Source organism: Coccinella septempunctata, chromosome 8, assembly GCF_907165205.1.
Source record: "Coccinella septempunctata chromosome 8, icCocSept1.1, whole genome shotgun sequence".
Lineage (NCBI taxonomy): Eukaryota > Metazoa > Arthropoda > Insecta > Coleoptera > Coccinellidae > Coccinella > Coccinella septempunctata.
Window position 1 is genome coordinate 24,389,031 of NC_058196.1, and position 15,366 is coordinate 24,404,396.

At 38.6% G+C, this 15,366-nt stretch overlaps 1 protein-coding gene across 1 annotated transcript in view; it reads left to right on the forward strand.

Moving 5' to 3' along the window:
• The window catches only part of LOC123318378, a 118,382-nt gene that overhangs the window by 32,918 nt on the left and 70,098 nt on the right, over nt 1-15,366 (forward strand). Inside the window, exon 7 of the mRNA XM_044904986.1 lies at nt 1,315-1,534. Within this exon, the coding sequence (XP_044760921.1) occupies nt 1,315-1,534 (220 nt within the window). The remainder of the gene's footprint in view (nt 1-1,314; nt 1,535-15,366) is intronic.

The following is a 15,366-nucleotide window of genomic DNA, read 5'->3' on the forward strand; positions in this document are numbered from 1 at the left end:
GTCAATCTAACATCGACAGTCTTGATAAGAAGATTACCTACCAAGCGTTTGCGTAAACAATCATGGGCAATGAAGTGGGGCGAAATGGATGTCGATAGGTACGTGACGTGTAGTTTATATTTCCATTATTCATCAACATCTTAGCTACTCATGGTCTCTAAGAAATACAGTGTGCTTTTTTTCTGCTCTATTGTCAGCAGATCTTCAGCAAGATCGGCTTACTCATCATGCGCTGATTCTATTTTAAGATGGTCTGAAATAGTCCTCAGTCATTCATTCATTGCTGCATCCCGTTACCGGGAATTAATCTACAAAAAGACATAAAAGAACAGACTTATAATTTCTTTCGGCTAATTGCGACTGTGTGCCCTCCTGTGACTGAAGAGACCCAACCGTGACCTACAGATCCTTCCACACTCCGGGCATGGATAGTCACCAACCAAATCTGGCCGCCGCTGAATTCTTCTCGAGTCTCCACTATAACTGTGCACCATAGATCTCCACTGTGACCTGTCTAACGCTAGTTGTTCCCAGTTATGATTGGCATTAATTGATTTTAGGGAGTGTTGGGAGGACGACTGCTTTGTAAACAGCTCTCTTGGTTTTCAGATTTAGGTCGTGATTTTTAAATACTCTGTCCTTTAGCTTCCAGAATGCCCGTGATGCCGAATTGATACGGTTGTGTATTTCCGTGTCTAGGTTAGCCCTAGTATTTATGAAGCTTCCCAAGTATTTGAACTGGTCGACCTGTATGTGTTTGAAGGCTTTCTGGGGGACTTACCAGGATTTTGGTTTTGTCGATATTGAGTCTAAGGCCTAAAGCTTCGTATATATGTTTATAGGTGTCCAGCATTATCTGTAGATCCTCTGGGCTGCTAGCGATAAGTGCGCAGTCGTCTGCATATTGGAGTTTCATGATAACCTTTGAACAGGTTTTTGCTCTGAGGCGCTTCAGGTTAAATAGGCCTCCATCAAATCTGAATCTTATTCCAACACCTCTTACAGGCATACTCATGTCAGTCCTCAGATTCCATAGTTCGGAGAAAGACGTTTTGACAGATACATGGATAATTCTTATAGGGTTTTTTTCCTGCCTAATTATAAAAATATATCACAGTAATAGATAAACTGTACACAAAAATCTAAATATCATGAAGATATTGAACGAATTTAACCCAACCTAACACGAAGAGAAAGCAGCAACATATTCTCAATGAATATACTCAATTCATAGTGTTCTCAAGCGTTTGATCCGAATGTTACTTCGAGTTACTTTTGATTTTATGACTGACCATCAATCGATTGATCCAACAGAAAATGCACGTGTACAAGAAGACTCTCCAGGCCCTGATCTACCCTATCAGCAGCACAACGCCGCACAAGTTCCTACCCTGGACCGCCACATCGCCCACCTATTGCTACGAGTGCGAGGGGTTGCTGTGGGGCATAGCCAGACAGGGAGTTAGGTGCACCGAGTGCGGGGTCAAGTGCCACGAGAAGTGCAAGGATCTCCTCAACGCCGATTGTCTGCAAAGTAAGTCCCTCTTTCTTTGTGCTATTGTTCTTATTCGTTTACATTAGCTCATAAATGTTGTCGACCTGCTCATCCATTCGGAATGGGGAAGCTGATGAGCATTATGATTTTATCAATGGCTCTCTTTGAACGGAAATAAACAACCTTAAAACTGTAATGGGGGGTCATTCTGCGTTCATCAAGATTTCCATAAAAAATTACCTTTTTTCTCATCAGAAGATAGAACTGTTTAAGTTAAACCTTCCTTCAAAAAAAAATCCCGATGAAAACTGGGTGTAAAAAGGAGAAGCAATAATACCACCACCTAATGAGAATAAATTCAGAAGCATACCACTCGCCGATATGAATATCAACAAGTGTTACGATCTGAATTGAACTAGCCTGTTTGCCATCCTCAGGACTAATTGGAAAACGTTCCACCCAAAAAGAGCAGATGCTGCCCATGTTTTCGGTCTCATTTGACCTCGTCAGAGCAACACAGCTCCTTCCTCGATGTAGTACTCCAGCGTCATCCAGTATGAAACGAAATCCGGTTCAATCCCCCCCCCTGACCGAAACCCAGACGAAGACTATGGCATATGTCCCATATTTCCTCTAATTCAGTACTCTGGCCTGCTGATTGCAGACAACATGCGTGGAAGAATTCAGAAGGTGGCAACACATTCTTATTATTGTATTTATGGCTTCCCTGTTGAGGCGTTATCATTACTCCATTAGTTTATCGCTGGCAAAATTTCTGCCGTAAACTGAACGTTTACTAACCTTCTCAATTCTTTCAAGCATGTTGTCGGCAATAAGCAAGCCAGGAATTTGAGGAAATATGCGATTGTCTTCGTCTTCGGTGGAACATTCTCCATTTAAATGTCCTGACGATGGCAAATTGGATAGTTCAATTCAGATTGTAACACTTGTTGATATTTATATCGGCGAGTGGTGAGCATCTGAATTAATTCTTATTATTGCTTGAGTAGATATATGTAAAAGGAAACACACCAAATTTTATTATATTTTTATTCTTAGGCGATCGATTTCGGATTATTATTATTCCATCATCAGGCCAGCTGTAAATACACAATAAAAATGGATATTTCTTTTTTATTTTTATTCTTCAGGTTGAGAGTATGCAACTTATCGAGACTTACTGTCGTATGAAAGTTAAAATGGAAACAAATCGTTCTTCATTATTTATTGTTTCTACTATTATTTGTCTACTTTTCTGTTTCGTTCTTTAGTTTTTTTAATCAATCGTCTGAGATCATATCAAATTATTTTATTTGTTGTTCTTAGTAGCGTGGTGTCAATTGGAAATATGCTCTGCAATACCTATTGTTGCATTTATACACCCTATCAGACCTTCATTCTTCTACACTGTTCATCGCCCGTTCACAGTACATCAAGAGGCCTTTCGATGAGTGTTGCCCGGTAAACATACGGTAGCAATAATGGTACTTTGACATCGAAAACGAACAATTTTGCGAGCAGTTTTAGTACAGGGTTAATTTATCTACATTGTCTTGCACGATCATCTTAGTTTTTCTGATAGCCCCAAAACATTATTCAGGTAGTCTCGTATTATTGTGAAGAATGATGGTTAATTCATTTGTTTCATAGTCCTGGCGCCGGCATCGCCTTCCATACTGCATTTAATTAAATCGCATTGAAGTTAAGGTGATTATAACTTCGCCATCTTAAATAATCTTTATGTAGGTAATTTTTGGTCATATTATTCAGTTTTTCACTCTAGTCGGCCAACATTATGGTTTCGGGAAATATTTCAATGATAATGTCAAAACTGAAATTTATTTAAGTAAAATAGCGCCAGGTTTAATGAAATTAGGAAGAAGACTGTCTCTGCCACTTAAAAGCTTATAATCAGCGGCGCACTGCATGTACAGGATGATAGTTTTCGATTGACATCACATGCAACGTTCCCTGAACGTTCATTTACCTGTCTCTCGCGAAACGATTGTCGCGTTACGTAATGCGACAGAAACGTACGTGTATAAACGGCTACATGGATTTACATCAAGTTTAATTGGGAATAAATGGGCAAGCAGACGCCTCTCGGATTGGACGGTTAAGCGGGATGCAAATGGGGTAGTTCGAACGAACGATTATGGTTTCGTTCGGATACACTTCACGTTTCCGGTTCACGTCTGATGACTGTCATTCTGTCGTTGACGGTCTCCTTGAATATATATCGTTTCCGTGGGATTCCGTTATTGTCAGGTGGACGATCGTTATTGGTTTGTGCGAGCTCGTTCCGGGCGCAATTCGAATTGTGGAATTGGGATGACCGCGGATGTTCAGCGATATTTTCCGGTGGGTAGTAAAATAGAACTGTTGTTAACAAGCGCCGCAGCTAGCTTTTATGGGTAGAAAATTTGGTTTAAAACGAAACTATTATGGAATCCCTTTATAAAAGGATGTATATCAGAGTCCGAAATAGCCGAGGCTAGCAAGCATTCGCGACAATAGTGGTCGAGGTGCATATAAAATTTTTTCATCGACCGCACATACCTTTATGAGTATTGATATCAATATCACTATTATTATCCATACTGATTATTATTAACACAATATTCGAACTACGTTATTGAGTAACTTGTTAAATTCAGCGGATTTCGTAAAGAATTATTTTGACAGCATCAAATGACAGTTGCTATTACGGAAATTACCCAAAAAAGCGTAAGCAAATTGAAAATTTTTGACGTCTACTAAAACTCGAGTGACATCTCACAAAATTCAATTGTTTTTTATCGATAGAATATTTGGTGAACTTTGACAATCAATGTCAATTTATAGTTAAACGTCAGTTCTGACGGAAGCATCTTGGCAGCGATCACAGAACGGAGTGCACGTCACACTTAGTGGGAGCGCCCACCAAAGTAGCGTAGCACAGACCTGGCACATGCATGACAAAGGCGATTCATAATTTTCAGATATCGCACATCTGAGTGAAGTTTCAGTATTTTGCATTGCATTTGTCATGTATGTGCCATGTCAGTGTTAAGGTGCCTACAGATTAGTCTGAAGTGACGTGGGCGCACGTCATAATGCGCATGATTCAAAAATCTAACACGGGATTTTGCGCGGAAGCGTTCAAACTGTTCTGACGTGACGTTGGACGTGCATTCCCCATAGACTTATAATACATGGACTCACTGTCACGTGACTTTTCAGTAGATCGAGAGGTTGGGTGCATTAAAGAAAGAAAAGCTTATGCGTTCTAATCGAATAAGAAAGAGATGAACTGATTCCGTGTGGGCAATGTCAAAATCATATGATGGATATAAACAAATATGTGACGCAGACGTTGCCCACAAGGTGTTCAGTATTATTCACATTATATTTATTCTTGAATGAAACTCACATAATTTTTATATTTTCCATTAAGAAGGAATGTTAAGGAATTCCTGAATTGCCATTCTCGGAAGCTTGTTGAACATTTATTATGGAAAATTTTTACAATTTTCGCAGACTTTGCCCACAAGGTGTTGATACGTTGATTATTATTCTCATTACATCTATTCTTGAATAAAACTCACATATTTTTTGACATAATTCATTTCAAAGAAATGCTATGGAATTCCTGTGTGTCTTCTCGGAAGCTAATTGAAAATTTTCGCATAAACTTGTGTTCTATAACCTTTTGACAGCTTGCCCACAAACTCTCCATCTTATTCAACCTACCGACTTCTCTCTCACAGGCGGAGTCCATGTTATTATAAGTCTATGGCATTCCCACGTCACGTCAGAACAATTTGAACGATTCCGCTTAAAGTCCTTCGTTAGATTTTTGAATCATGCGCATTATGACGTGGTCCCACGTCACGTCAGAGTAATCTGTAGGCACCTTTACGCTACTTTGGTGGTCGCCCTCCCTTAGAATAACGATTAACCTGTCATAACTCGCCAAATACTCGTTAGAAAACTATGTTGGAAAAAGCATTTTTGATCAAAAATAAATGGTGCAGCTAAGGGCCACATCGATTTTATTTCATGAATGTTTATGATTATATTAATTAATATTATTCTAAATTTATTTAAAAATGTTATAATTCTATCAATCTATCGGCCATAAAAACCTGAAATCAACAGCTTCATGCACGAATTATTCAGAAAAGTTCTATATTTTTCTTCATCTCTACATTATATGAGAATAATACACGAAAATCCAATTTGATAAATTATTCACACTATAGTGAAATTTCCATCAAAATTGGACATCTGGTTCCGGAGTTATGGAAATAGAAATACATAAACAAACTAACAATCACACGGACTTTCACATTCATAATATTAGTGAAGATTATGCTCGGTTTCACGAAAATGTCTCAATCGCCGTGCCTTTACCTGGCCGTATCATAGTTACAACAGCCGCACGAAAAGTGTTCGCGGATGGAAAGTATCTGCGGACGAAGAGTAGGCCATCAAAAATAGTAGACTGGTACGCAGGTAATTAATTCAAAGGCTTGGCCCAAATGTTGACGGAAATAGGGATGTAATAACTGAGTAAGCTTCCCTCTCAATACTCCACGAACTGAAGAGGATTTTGTTGATATTGTTTTCCCCTTTTGTGGAAGTTCGAACCCGCAACATTTTCATTGCAGTTTCTTCAAGAGTTCATCGAATCCACAACAAAACATCGGGGGCTTCGTGCCACTTAACGCGAATCCATTCATTCCACCCTGGCATGCCTCCAACATCACCATGCACTTGTTGATTTCGTCGAAACCAAACAGCGAGTACAACCGGTAATTTTCCGACGAAATATTACGTATGAGTTCATTCAATGCTGCTCCCCCCGCCCCCGACCGATCGATGCTCCAGATCGTCCCGAATATGCCCCGAATACCCAATACCAGCCGGATGGCGAAATGCCCTCCTTGATAAATCACTCCAGACGTCTAATCGCGGACGATTAATTGAATTGTAATCGTTTTGAATTGTACGAAGTTGCCCCGAAGTTGCCGCGCCGCACGGGGGGTGGATTGATCGCTTTCCGAAAGGGTTCCAAGGGGACTGGGATCGCGAGAACGATGCGTATGGAAATTTCTCGAAGTTATCCACTACTTGCGACGCCTAAAGTCCCCTCTGGTAAGTGGTTTGAGGCCGGGGGTTGTTTGAAAATCGGCGAACGCGGTCTGTGAAAGTCTAGGGGTGGTTTGGCTAACGACGGGTTTTAGGAGAGGCTGTGGGGGCCATTTGGTTGGGGATGGCAGTATTTGTTGACTTGTTAAGATCTGGTTCGTTTGAAATAGAATAGAAAACATCTTTATTTCTAATTATTCCTTATATTGTTATATTGTGTTTTTATCTTTAAAAAAAAACTTTATATGCTGATGATTTACTGAACCTGTTTTGTCGTTTGTTCTGTTCCTCTAATGAGGTATCACTTATTATATTTTAGTGTAGTATTTTTGTAGCCCTGATGAAGAATCAATAAAGATTCGAAACGTTGGCAATTTTAACAAGGGTTTTTTGTTTCCTGTTGATGTTTCACCAGTCCTCAAGCTGAGATTACCCATTATTGACCAATTATAAGGACGAGATTTGATAACCAATTTATTTCTAATCACTACATACCTACAAAGAGCAAAAAGAAAATAGTGTCAAAACAGAAAAGAATTACAACTTATTATAAAATTCACCTAAATCATAAGGCTCCAATGTTATTAACATTTCATATATTGTCTTTTCAAATTTTTTTACATTTGTTTCCCTTCTAATATAATTCGGCAGTCGGTTGAACATTTTCAAGCAAGAATAGTAACAACCTTTTTCAGTCATTGTGAGGTGATGCTTAGGATATATGACAGACAGGCTAAGCCTTTGTGGGAATATTCTTTATTTGTGGAGCATGTATTTATAGTTTCTGCAAATAAAATTATTATAAATTATTATTATTATGTAGTGTGGGTCTCTTATCTCAAAATTGCTTTTGCCCAAATCATTTTCGAAAAGGTGCTTATTCTGATGAACAAAACTTAGGCATTCTTGGATGTAAACTGCATAGACTGTGAGAATCTTATTCTCCCTGAATAGACCTCTACAAGATTCTCTATACCAAAAATAATCCTCAGAACCTTTTTCTGTGTTAAAAAGATATTATTGATATTTCTATTCGATCCATAAAAAATTATTCTGTACCTACCTCATTTTTGATTCAAAGTTAGAGAAACAGACTGTTTTCAACAGTTCTTTCCTCAGGTATTTGCACAGCACTCGGTTGGTATAGCATACTGAATTTAAGCTGGTGTTTGTTATTTCTATATGCTCTCCCCAAGTGAGATGTTCATCTTATGTCAATCCTAGGAATTTTGTAGTTGTTTGTAGGTTAAAAATATCGACTGCGAGATTTTCTGTCGAAGGAACAGAAGCAAGTATGACCTGTGTGTTGACCTGTGCACTGTGCGATGCGTACTCTATTATCTACAATCAAAATGTCTAGAGGTCACAGAACGAAAAAGCTGTCGAAATTTTTCGTGTATAATGATGGAACGATCTCGTCTAGAACCATGCTCAGCATCTGCTCTTCTTCGGTGGAAGTTCTCTATTTAGTTGTCCTGATGATGGCAAATTGAAATAGTTCCATTGAAAATTGCAAGCTGTCAAAGTGGCTAGTTCAATGCAGATCAGGGAATACCAACACCTGTTGGTACATGTGTTGGTATTCATATCCGCAGGTAGTATGCATCTGAATTAATTCTTATTTATGGTGAATTTTTTTCAAACATTTCTGTAGTCGGGGCTTGACTTTTGGGGCATCTACGGAACGCATATCTTCTATTTTTCTTCTTATTCCTTTAGTAGGGGGAGTCAGGGAGACTTGCTCAGGGAGGAGACTTGAACCACCTCAAATATTTCAATTAAAATTTTGCGCTACCGGTATCGTAAATATCTTGCGATATACTCGTAACAAGGCGAAGTACAAAATATGTAGAGTCATTCGGGGCAACTGTGCGCACTTTTGCCTTTCAATCCATACCCTGTTTCAAATGTTGAAGCTAGGAAAATTAAAACATATTCATGAGATAGAGAATTTTCTAATCTATAAGAAAACATCAAAATGCAAACAAACAAAAACGTTTTCTCTCCGCAAAAAAGAATTTAATAGAGAAAGTCGGAGTGCGTTCACATGCCCCGTATTGCGGGTAAGTGTGCGCACCCTCACGGGGTAAGTGAACGCAGTGCTTAGTGAACCACACAATCAAAACAAATTACAAAATAATGTCATCAAAATGTTACAATATTAGAGAAATGCTGTTTATTATCAATACAGAAGCGCCTTTTTTCAAGCAGTGCATTATTGTTCGTGCCACAATTCTTGGTGAACACAACCCTTGATACATTTCCCTGTTGGTGGCTCTTCATATTTTTCTGAACAAATAGGACAATATTGATTGAGTCTTTATCAAGAATATCAACAATGCCATACTCTATTCCTTACTGAACTTAGCCCATATAATGAATCTATGCGCACACTTACAGGCGCACACTTTCCCCAGTAAGCCAAAATTTGAATTGACGTTCTTATAGAGTTGAGCAGCTGAGAGAACCTAAAATTTTTCATTATATATTTAGATTAATATGCCCATGATCGAATAAAATATTGTTTAACACTGAGAGACTCGGAACTTGGACCTGGCAGAATATGCGGGGATGCTAAAAATAAACAAAGTAAACAAGAAAACTAGTGAATTTGATTGATTGCAAATAAAAAGTTAAAGAAACATGGCACGGCGCAATCTTATGAAAAACTATTATGGCGATTCTGCGCCCTTGCTTCACCTAAATGAACCCTTCTTTCATACATTGCATAGTCGAGATATACGCACTGCGCACACTTACCCACTGCGCTCAGTTACCCCGAATGACTCTACTTCATACGCTGATACATCTGATGATGAAAACCTTGACATAGACAAACGTTGGTCATTGGAAATTGTTTTCTTTCAATGTTTTATTGATAAACTAACTTATGGTCAAGTCTCTCTCGCCCCCTGTTCAAATTTCTCATGGGTTAGAGAGGCATGAGCCAATTTTTGGTTCCTAAAAAAAGAATTGCTGTACTCAAAATGTACATCTCATCATCAATCTAATATAATCTATCGTTACCTATTTGGGCATGATATCTTCACGCACAAAAATGAGTTGCTACCATTCACAGATACAACTGGAGTGGCTTCAGAGTGAAAAGGGGTTCAGCTCTCCTTACTGACTAGTACTCTTATAGTTCAACCTTTTTGTTAGATCCACCTTCAGAAGCTCATTCGACCAGCTTTAACAAGGCTCGGGGCTTCAGCCCCCGCTATTCTACTGTCTTATAATTTGCTCCACTTTCATTGAAAACTCAAGAAAAATCATTATATGATGTCAGGCTCTCGACCAATTTAAATATCGATGCACTAATTTCGCAGTGTCGAATTTATACCGGATAATCCGGAAAATTCCTGATGGGATATTAAATGCATAACTTCGTCACGCGTAGGTGTCGAATCTTCTCATCCCACGTCCCAAAATTCTCGACGAGATTCACGGCAGGGCTTCCTAAAAGTTTTTGCATTCCAAGATTCGCCGGCGTTAAGCCTTATCCAAAGATCGAAACTCTCCAACTCTTCGCGTAAATATTTATAAAGACGTCCGTCGGTGCTATCATTCGAGTTGGCGTAGTCGCGATTTTGACGAGATAATCCATTACGTACAGCAGCGGCTAGGCTTACGTGTTAACGAAGACCGAAATGCGACTATTCAGGAAATGCAGCGTACGAAGAACAATGTAAATTGGATTAATTATAAGACTGCTAAGCCCTGATGGGCAGTGACGCCTCGTTTTCATCGGATCAGGCGATCTAATGAGCAAAGCGATGATAACCTTCAGCGATACGCAATTACCTCAGGAACGCACCAAATAAAGTATTGTTCGGAAACTTTGACAACTCTTCTGACCACAGATTTTGTGATCAAAATGGCCGCCGCAGTTTGACCGTATGATTCACTCAAGCTGCGCCTGATTACCGATGGTCGACAACCAACAATACACCTTCAGTTATAGATGGTCATGAAGGATTGAGATGTTGTTTTATTGAAAGTAAAACTCCCGATCGATGGCTAAAATCGATTCTATGGATGAAATCAACCCGCTGACAGAGGTTATGAAGCTCGGTCTATTCTGCTATAGTATTCGCTAGAAATAGAGGTCTACGAATACACCTAGAAGTTCTAGAAGTTCAGAGGTACTAGCTTAGAGCTAATAAAGAAGTTCAAGAGTTTATTGTGTTATTAGTTATATCCCTTGTGTGCTGGAAGAATTTCCTAAATGAAACGATAACTCCAACATTTTTATCCCCAAATGGTTATATGAAAGTGTGAGAAAACTGACTATTCAACTGGAAACTACAATTCCGAAGCTTGTCGTTCCAATAATTCGAGCTAGTCTTGAAAAGGCGTAGAAAATCCAAGAGAAATCGAAAAATCTAAACGCAACTGTAGACCGGTTTCAGGCTCATTGTCCTTCGTCAGTACAGTGTAGCGCTAAATATTCTAACCGAAGGATGTTGATCACAGTGCGCCACTTGTCTCGCAAAGACAGGAGTCTACAGAGGATGTGAGGTTTTGGTTCAGTCTTTGCGATACAGGTGGCGCATAGTGATGAGAATTTCTCAAAACGTCGCTTCAATTTCTTTTATGACCCCATCCTTCGGTTGGAATATTCAGCGCTACACTGTACTGACGAGGGACAATGATCCCGACTGGAACGACACTTTTTCGGAATTGCTGCTTCTAGATTGACACTTCCGACGTGCCCGGTTGGCACTCGGAATACTGTGTACTTCATTTAAACTGACTATTATCGACAATATTGACTCGTACAATTCAAAGGTTTGTGGTCATGCCATAGAAGATTGTGACGTGAATCCGAAGTGCCTAAAAGGAAAGAGGCGAAATAAGAGATAAATAAATAGAAATAAGAGACCTGTTATGAGTTCTGTTTAACATACCTCATGATTAAGAAAATTTATTCAGGATGATGGTCAAAAGAAGGTAACCCAAGTTTTTTACATTTTCAGAATTAGCCCCCTTAGAGACAGAAAATAGACAACTGAACAATGTTCACTTTACTAAAAGTACCTACAACTTGAATAATTTAAGAGCCTCTGATATTCTTCAACGCTTAAGAAACTGAAATTATATTTCTTCAAATTTTTTTGTAGAGATCCGAAACGCAAGCATTTTCTATCTACGTAGTCTTATAAATCCAATCCTGGTAAAAAGTATTCCCCATGGTGAGGGAAATGAATTTCCTCCGTAGAAGCTCGCATGACATATTCCATTACAAATAAATTCGTGCGTTCTCCAGAAAACAATGCAGATCCTTGACTGGGATGGAGAAAGAATTATTTTGTTCGAGTTTCATCTATTCCGGGAAAAACGAATCTGGGGGTTTTCCTATCATCTTCAGTACTAGGTCAAAGGAAAAATTACGATTTTTCTCAGCAAATACAACATTTCTCTTTATTCGACTATCTGGCAGAAATGATTCATATAATAGCCTGTAATGTCCACCAATGTAATTCCTGTTCGGGAGTTGCCTCCTATACAGTGTTCTCCTGTCTCTCCTTGAGTCACAACAGTGCGTTGAATATGAAGGAGTCAAGTAATTTTAATTTGTTTTAGCCTCGGGAGTTCCACAGGGTTCTAATTTGGGACCCCCCTTATTTTCGTTATTTATCATTGCATATATCTTAATTGAAGAAATTTCTCTGTCCACTCTTATTTTATTTGAAAACATCGCTATACTTTTATTTCTACTCCTACAAAAATTTGGTCATCTTCGGGCTTTTAAAATGCATGTCAGGTTGTGAAATGAAGTTTGAGACATTATTTTTCATAAGCTGTGTTTACTTGAACATAAAACAAATTGGTATCTGCTTTTACGCCATTTTGCAATATTCTCCTTACAAAAACCGAGTTGAGAATCTTCTTTTCTGAATATGCCAGTTTCAATATGACATTCTTTATAATTACTGGGAGTGTTTTGCTAGATACTCAGGAAAATAGACAACCACATTTCTACACACTCTCATTTCATTATGGGTCGGAAAATTAAATATACCATCCGTATAATTCTCACTATACGTATTTTATTTCAAAGTGAATAGTCAGATTCCAAGCTATAATACATTGAAAATGAACTATTCCATTTTCTAATATTTCAAATCTATTGGTTTATTCATGAAGTTTGACTATATCTGCATATTGCGCACGCAAACGACAGATTTAGTTGTGTCCATTAAATTCGAAATAGGGTCACGCAACAGGGTCTTCTAGAGAAGATAATTGCCACTAATTCATTGTTGTGAGTTAACTGATTCGAATTCTACGTTTCCCTTATGAAAATGTAGTGTTACACACTGAAAATGAAGCGAAAAATCTCTTCTGCAAATAAAAAACAATATTATAATCTAATAAATTCAAATGATAAAGTATTCTAGTAGAAACATCAATTGATATTTTTCTGAACATAACAGAGAAAAAAGAACTTTGAGATATTATCAGAAGAAAAGAAGTGACCCTGGTTGAAATAGAGCGCTTGGCTACTGTTCTTCGACAATACGAAAATAAAACCCATCCGGAGTGGAAGCTGGGAACCTATAAACGTCAGCTACTTATCTCAGATTCTGGCAGAATGTCCTACCTACTTTATGAAATGTCTCGAGAAAAGTATAGTGTTAAACTCAAACTGAAAATTACTTTACCACCCCTACCCACCCTTCAATTACAATATTTCATCCTGACAACATTCCAGACAATCCGCAAATCGTATAAAGCCAAAAATAAAATCTAATTAATGCCCCAGACTTCCATCTGTTTGCTGCAAACTGCAGAATACCGATGGTTTCGTTTACATCTTTTATTTGTCCCAAACTCGTTACAAGTTCTGACTTCAACCGAGTTGTAGGACGTAATCCGATTTGAATAAGGAATTTTGCATCCAGAATCCGAATACCTAATTTGCCGGATCGCATAATTAGATGTCTATAAATCCGGAACTTCGTACTGCTGAAACATGTTGTGCATTTTTCAGTCATTTCTTAATCAGATTATGTATACGAGATGAAGCAAATCTGGCAGACGTGAGCTTGAAATACTCTTGGTGAACACAAACTGGAGATGGAATGTGAAAATAGGAGTGGTTTTTGAAGGAAATTCAGAACAACAGATATTGACGCTTTTCTACAGAGTGGTGTAATTTAATTCGAAGTCCCCTTCCTTGGAAATTGAATGAAAAAATATTTTCATTTATTCTTTATTCTTATATTATATCAAATTTTAAATTCTTCTACCAAATTGCTTCAACTACTCGGGTCTTTCGTATAATTACGTCCAGTTCTCCAGAAAAACATTTGACATTTTTTATCAGAATTATGCATGCATATGTTATCCACTTTCAACGGTTTTCTTCAATACAGATGTTTTTTCCCAGCGGAAATAAAAAAAGATGATATTATCAGATTTTGAATGTATTGGCTCCATTCTAAAATCAGTTGTTCTCGATCAATTCTAGTGATCAATAGTTTTTCTTTCGTTTGAATTTCTACACTCGATCGCTATGCAACGCGAAACACGCAATTTGACCCAAGAGGAATGTGCCCAAGCGGTAGTTTTGCGAGAAGAAGGGTGGACATACACAAGAATTGCAGAAAGGTTTGGAGTTTCCCTTACAAGTGTGTCCAGAATGTTGCAGCGATTCAGGGAGACAGGTATGAATGTCCGAAGACCAGGACATGGTAGACCACGGGTAACAACTGCCATTCAAGAACGTTACTTGAGAGTTTCTTCGTTGAGACAACGGTTTTGCAACCGCTCGCCTCCTTCAAATTCAGCTTGAGCAAACTCATGAGGTGCAAATTAGCACTCAGACAATAAGAAATCGCCTCAGAGAATATGATTTAAGGCCTCGTGTCGCGGCAAGAGGCCCAGCTCTTACCCCAGCCCATCGAACGGCGCGTTTGGATTTTGCGAGAGAGCATATCCATTGGGAAGAGGCCGATTGGGAAAGAGTTCTCTTCACAGATGAGTGTAGATTCTGCCTCTTCCATTGTGATCGACGTTCCCTTGTATACAGACGTCCACATGAAAGATATGCTCACTGCAATTTCCTGAATACTACTGGTTTCGGCGGAGGATCGATTATGGTATGGGGTGGAATATCTTTGACTGCTCGCACAGACCTAGTGGTCGTTGATAATGGAGCTATGAATGCTGATAAGTATATAAGGAACATTCTTGAAGAGCATGTAGTGCCATTTGCCCCATACATTGGTGAAAATTTCATTTTTATGGACGATACTGCCAGACCCCATCGTGCGCGCATCGTTCAGGAGTACCTTGAAGAGGTTGAAGTCTCTCGAATGGAATGGTCAGCAAGAAGTCCAGATCTCAATCCGTTGAGCAGGTTTGGGACAACCTCAATAGAAGGCTGAGAAGTTCAGAAAATCATCCAGCTACTCTCAATGACTTAGGAATCCAACTCGGGGAAATCTGGGAAGGATTAGATCAGAACATTTTAAGATCACTCATTTTGAGTATGAACCGTCGTTGCCGAGCTGTAATTAACGCAAGGGGTGGAAATACCAAGTATTAAATCACTTATCAGCATTTCAGTATTTTGAAAATTGTTCATTTCTCTTCTTTCACATAAGATTCGGTGAAATCCTGAATTTTTCTTCCATTTAATGTGTCTTGTTTCGTTCAAAACCTTCCCGAAAGAACATAAAAAATAAGTTATAAAGTCAATGTAGAGTTAACATTCATTAAAATTGAGA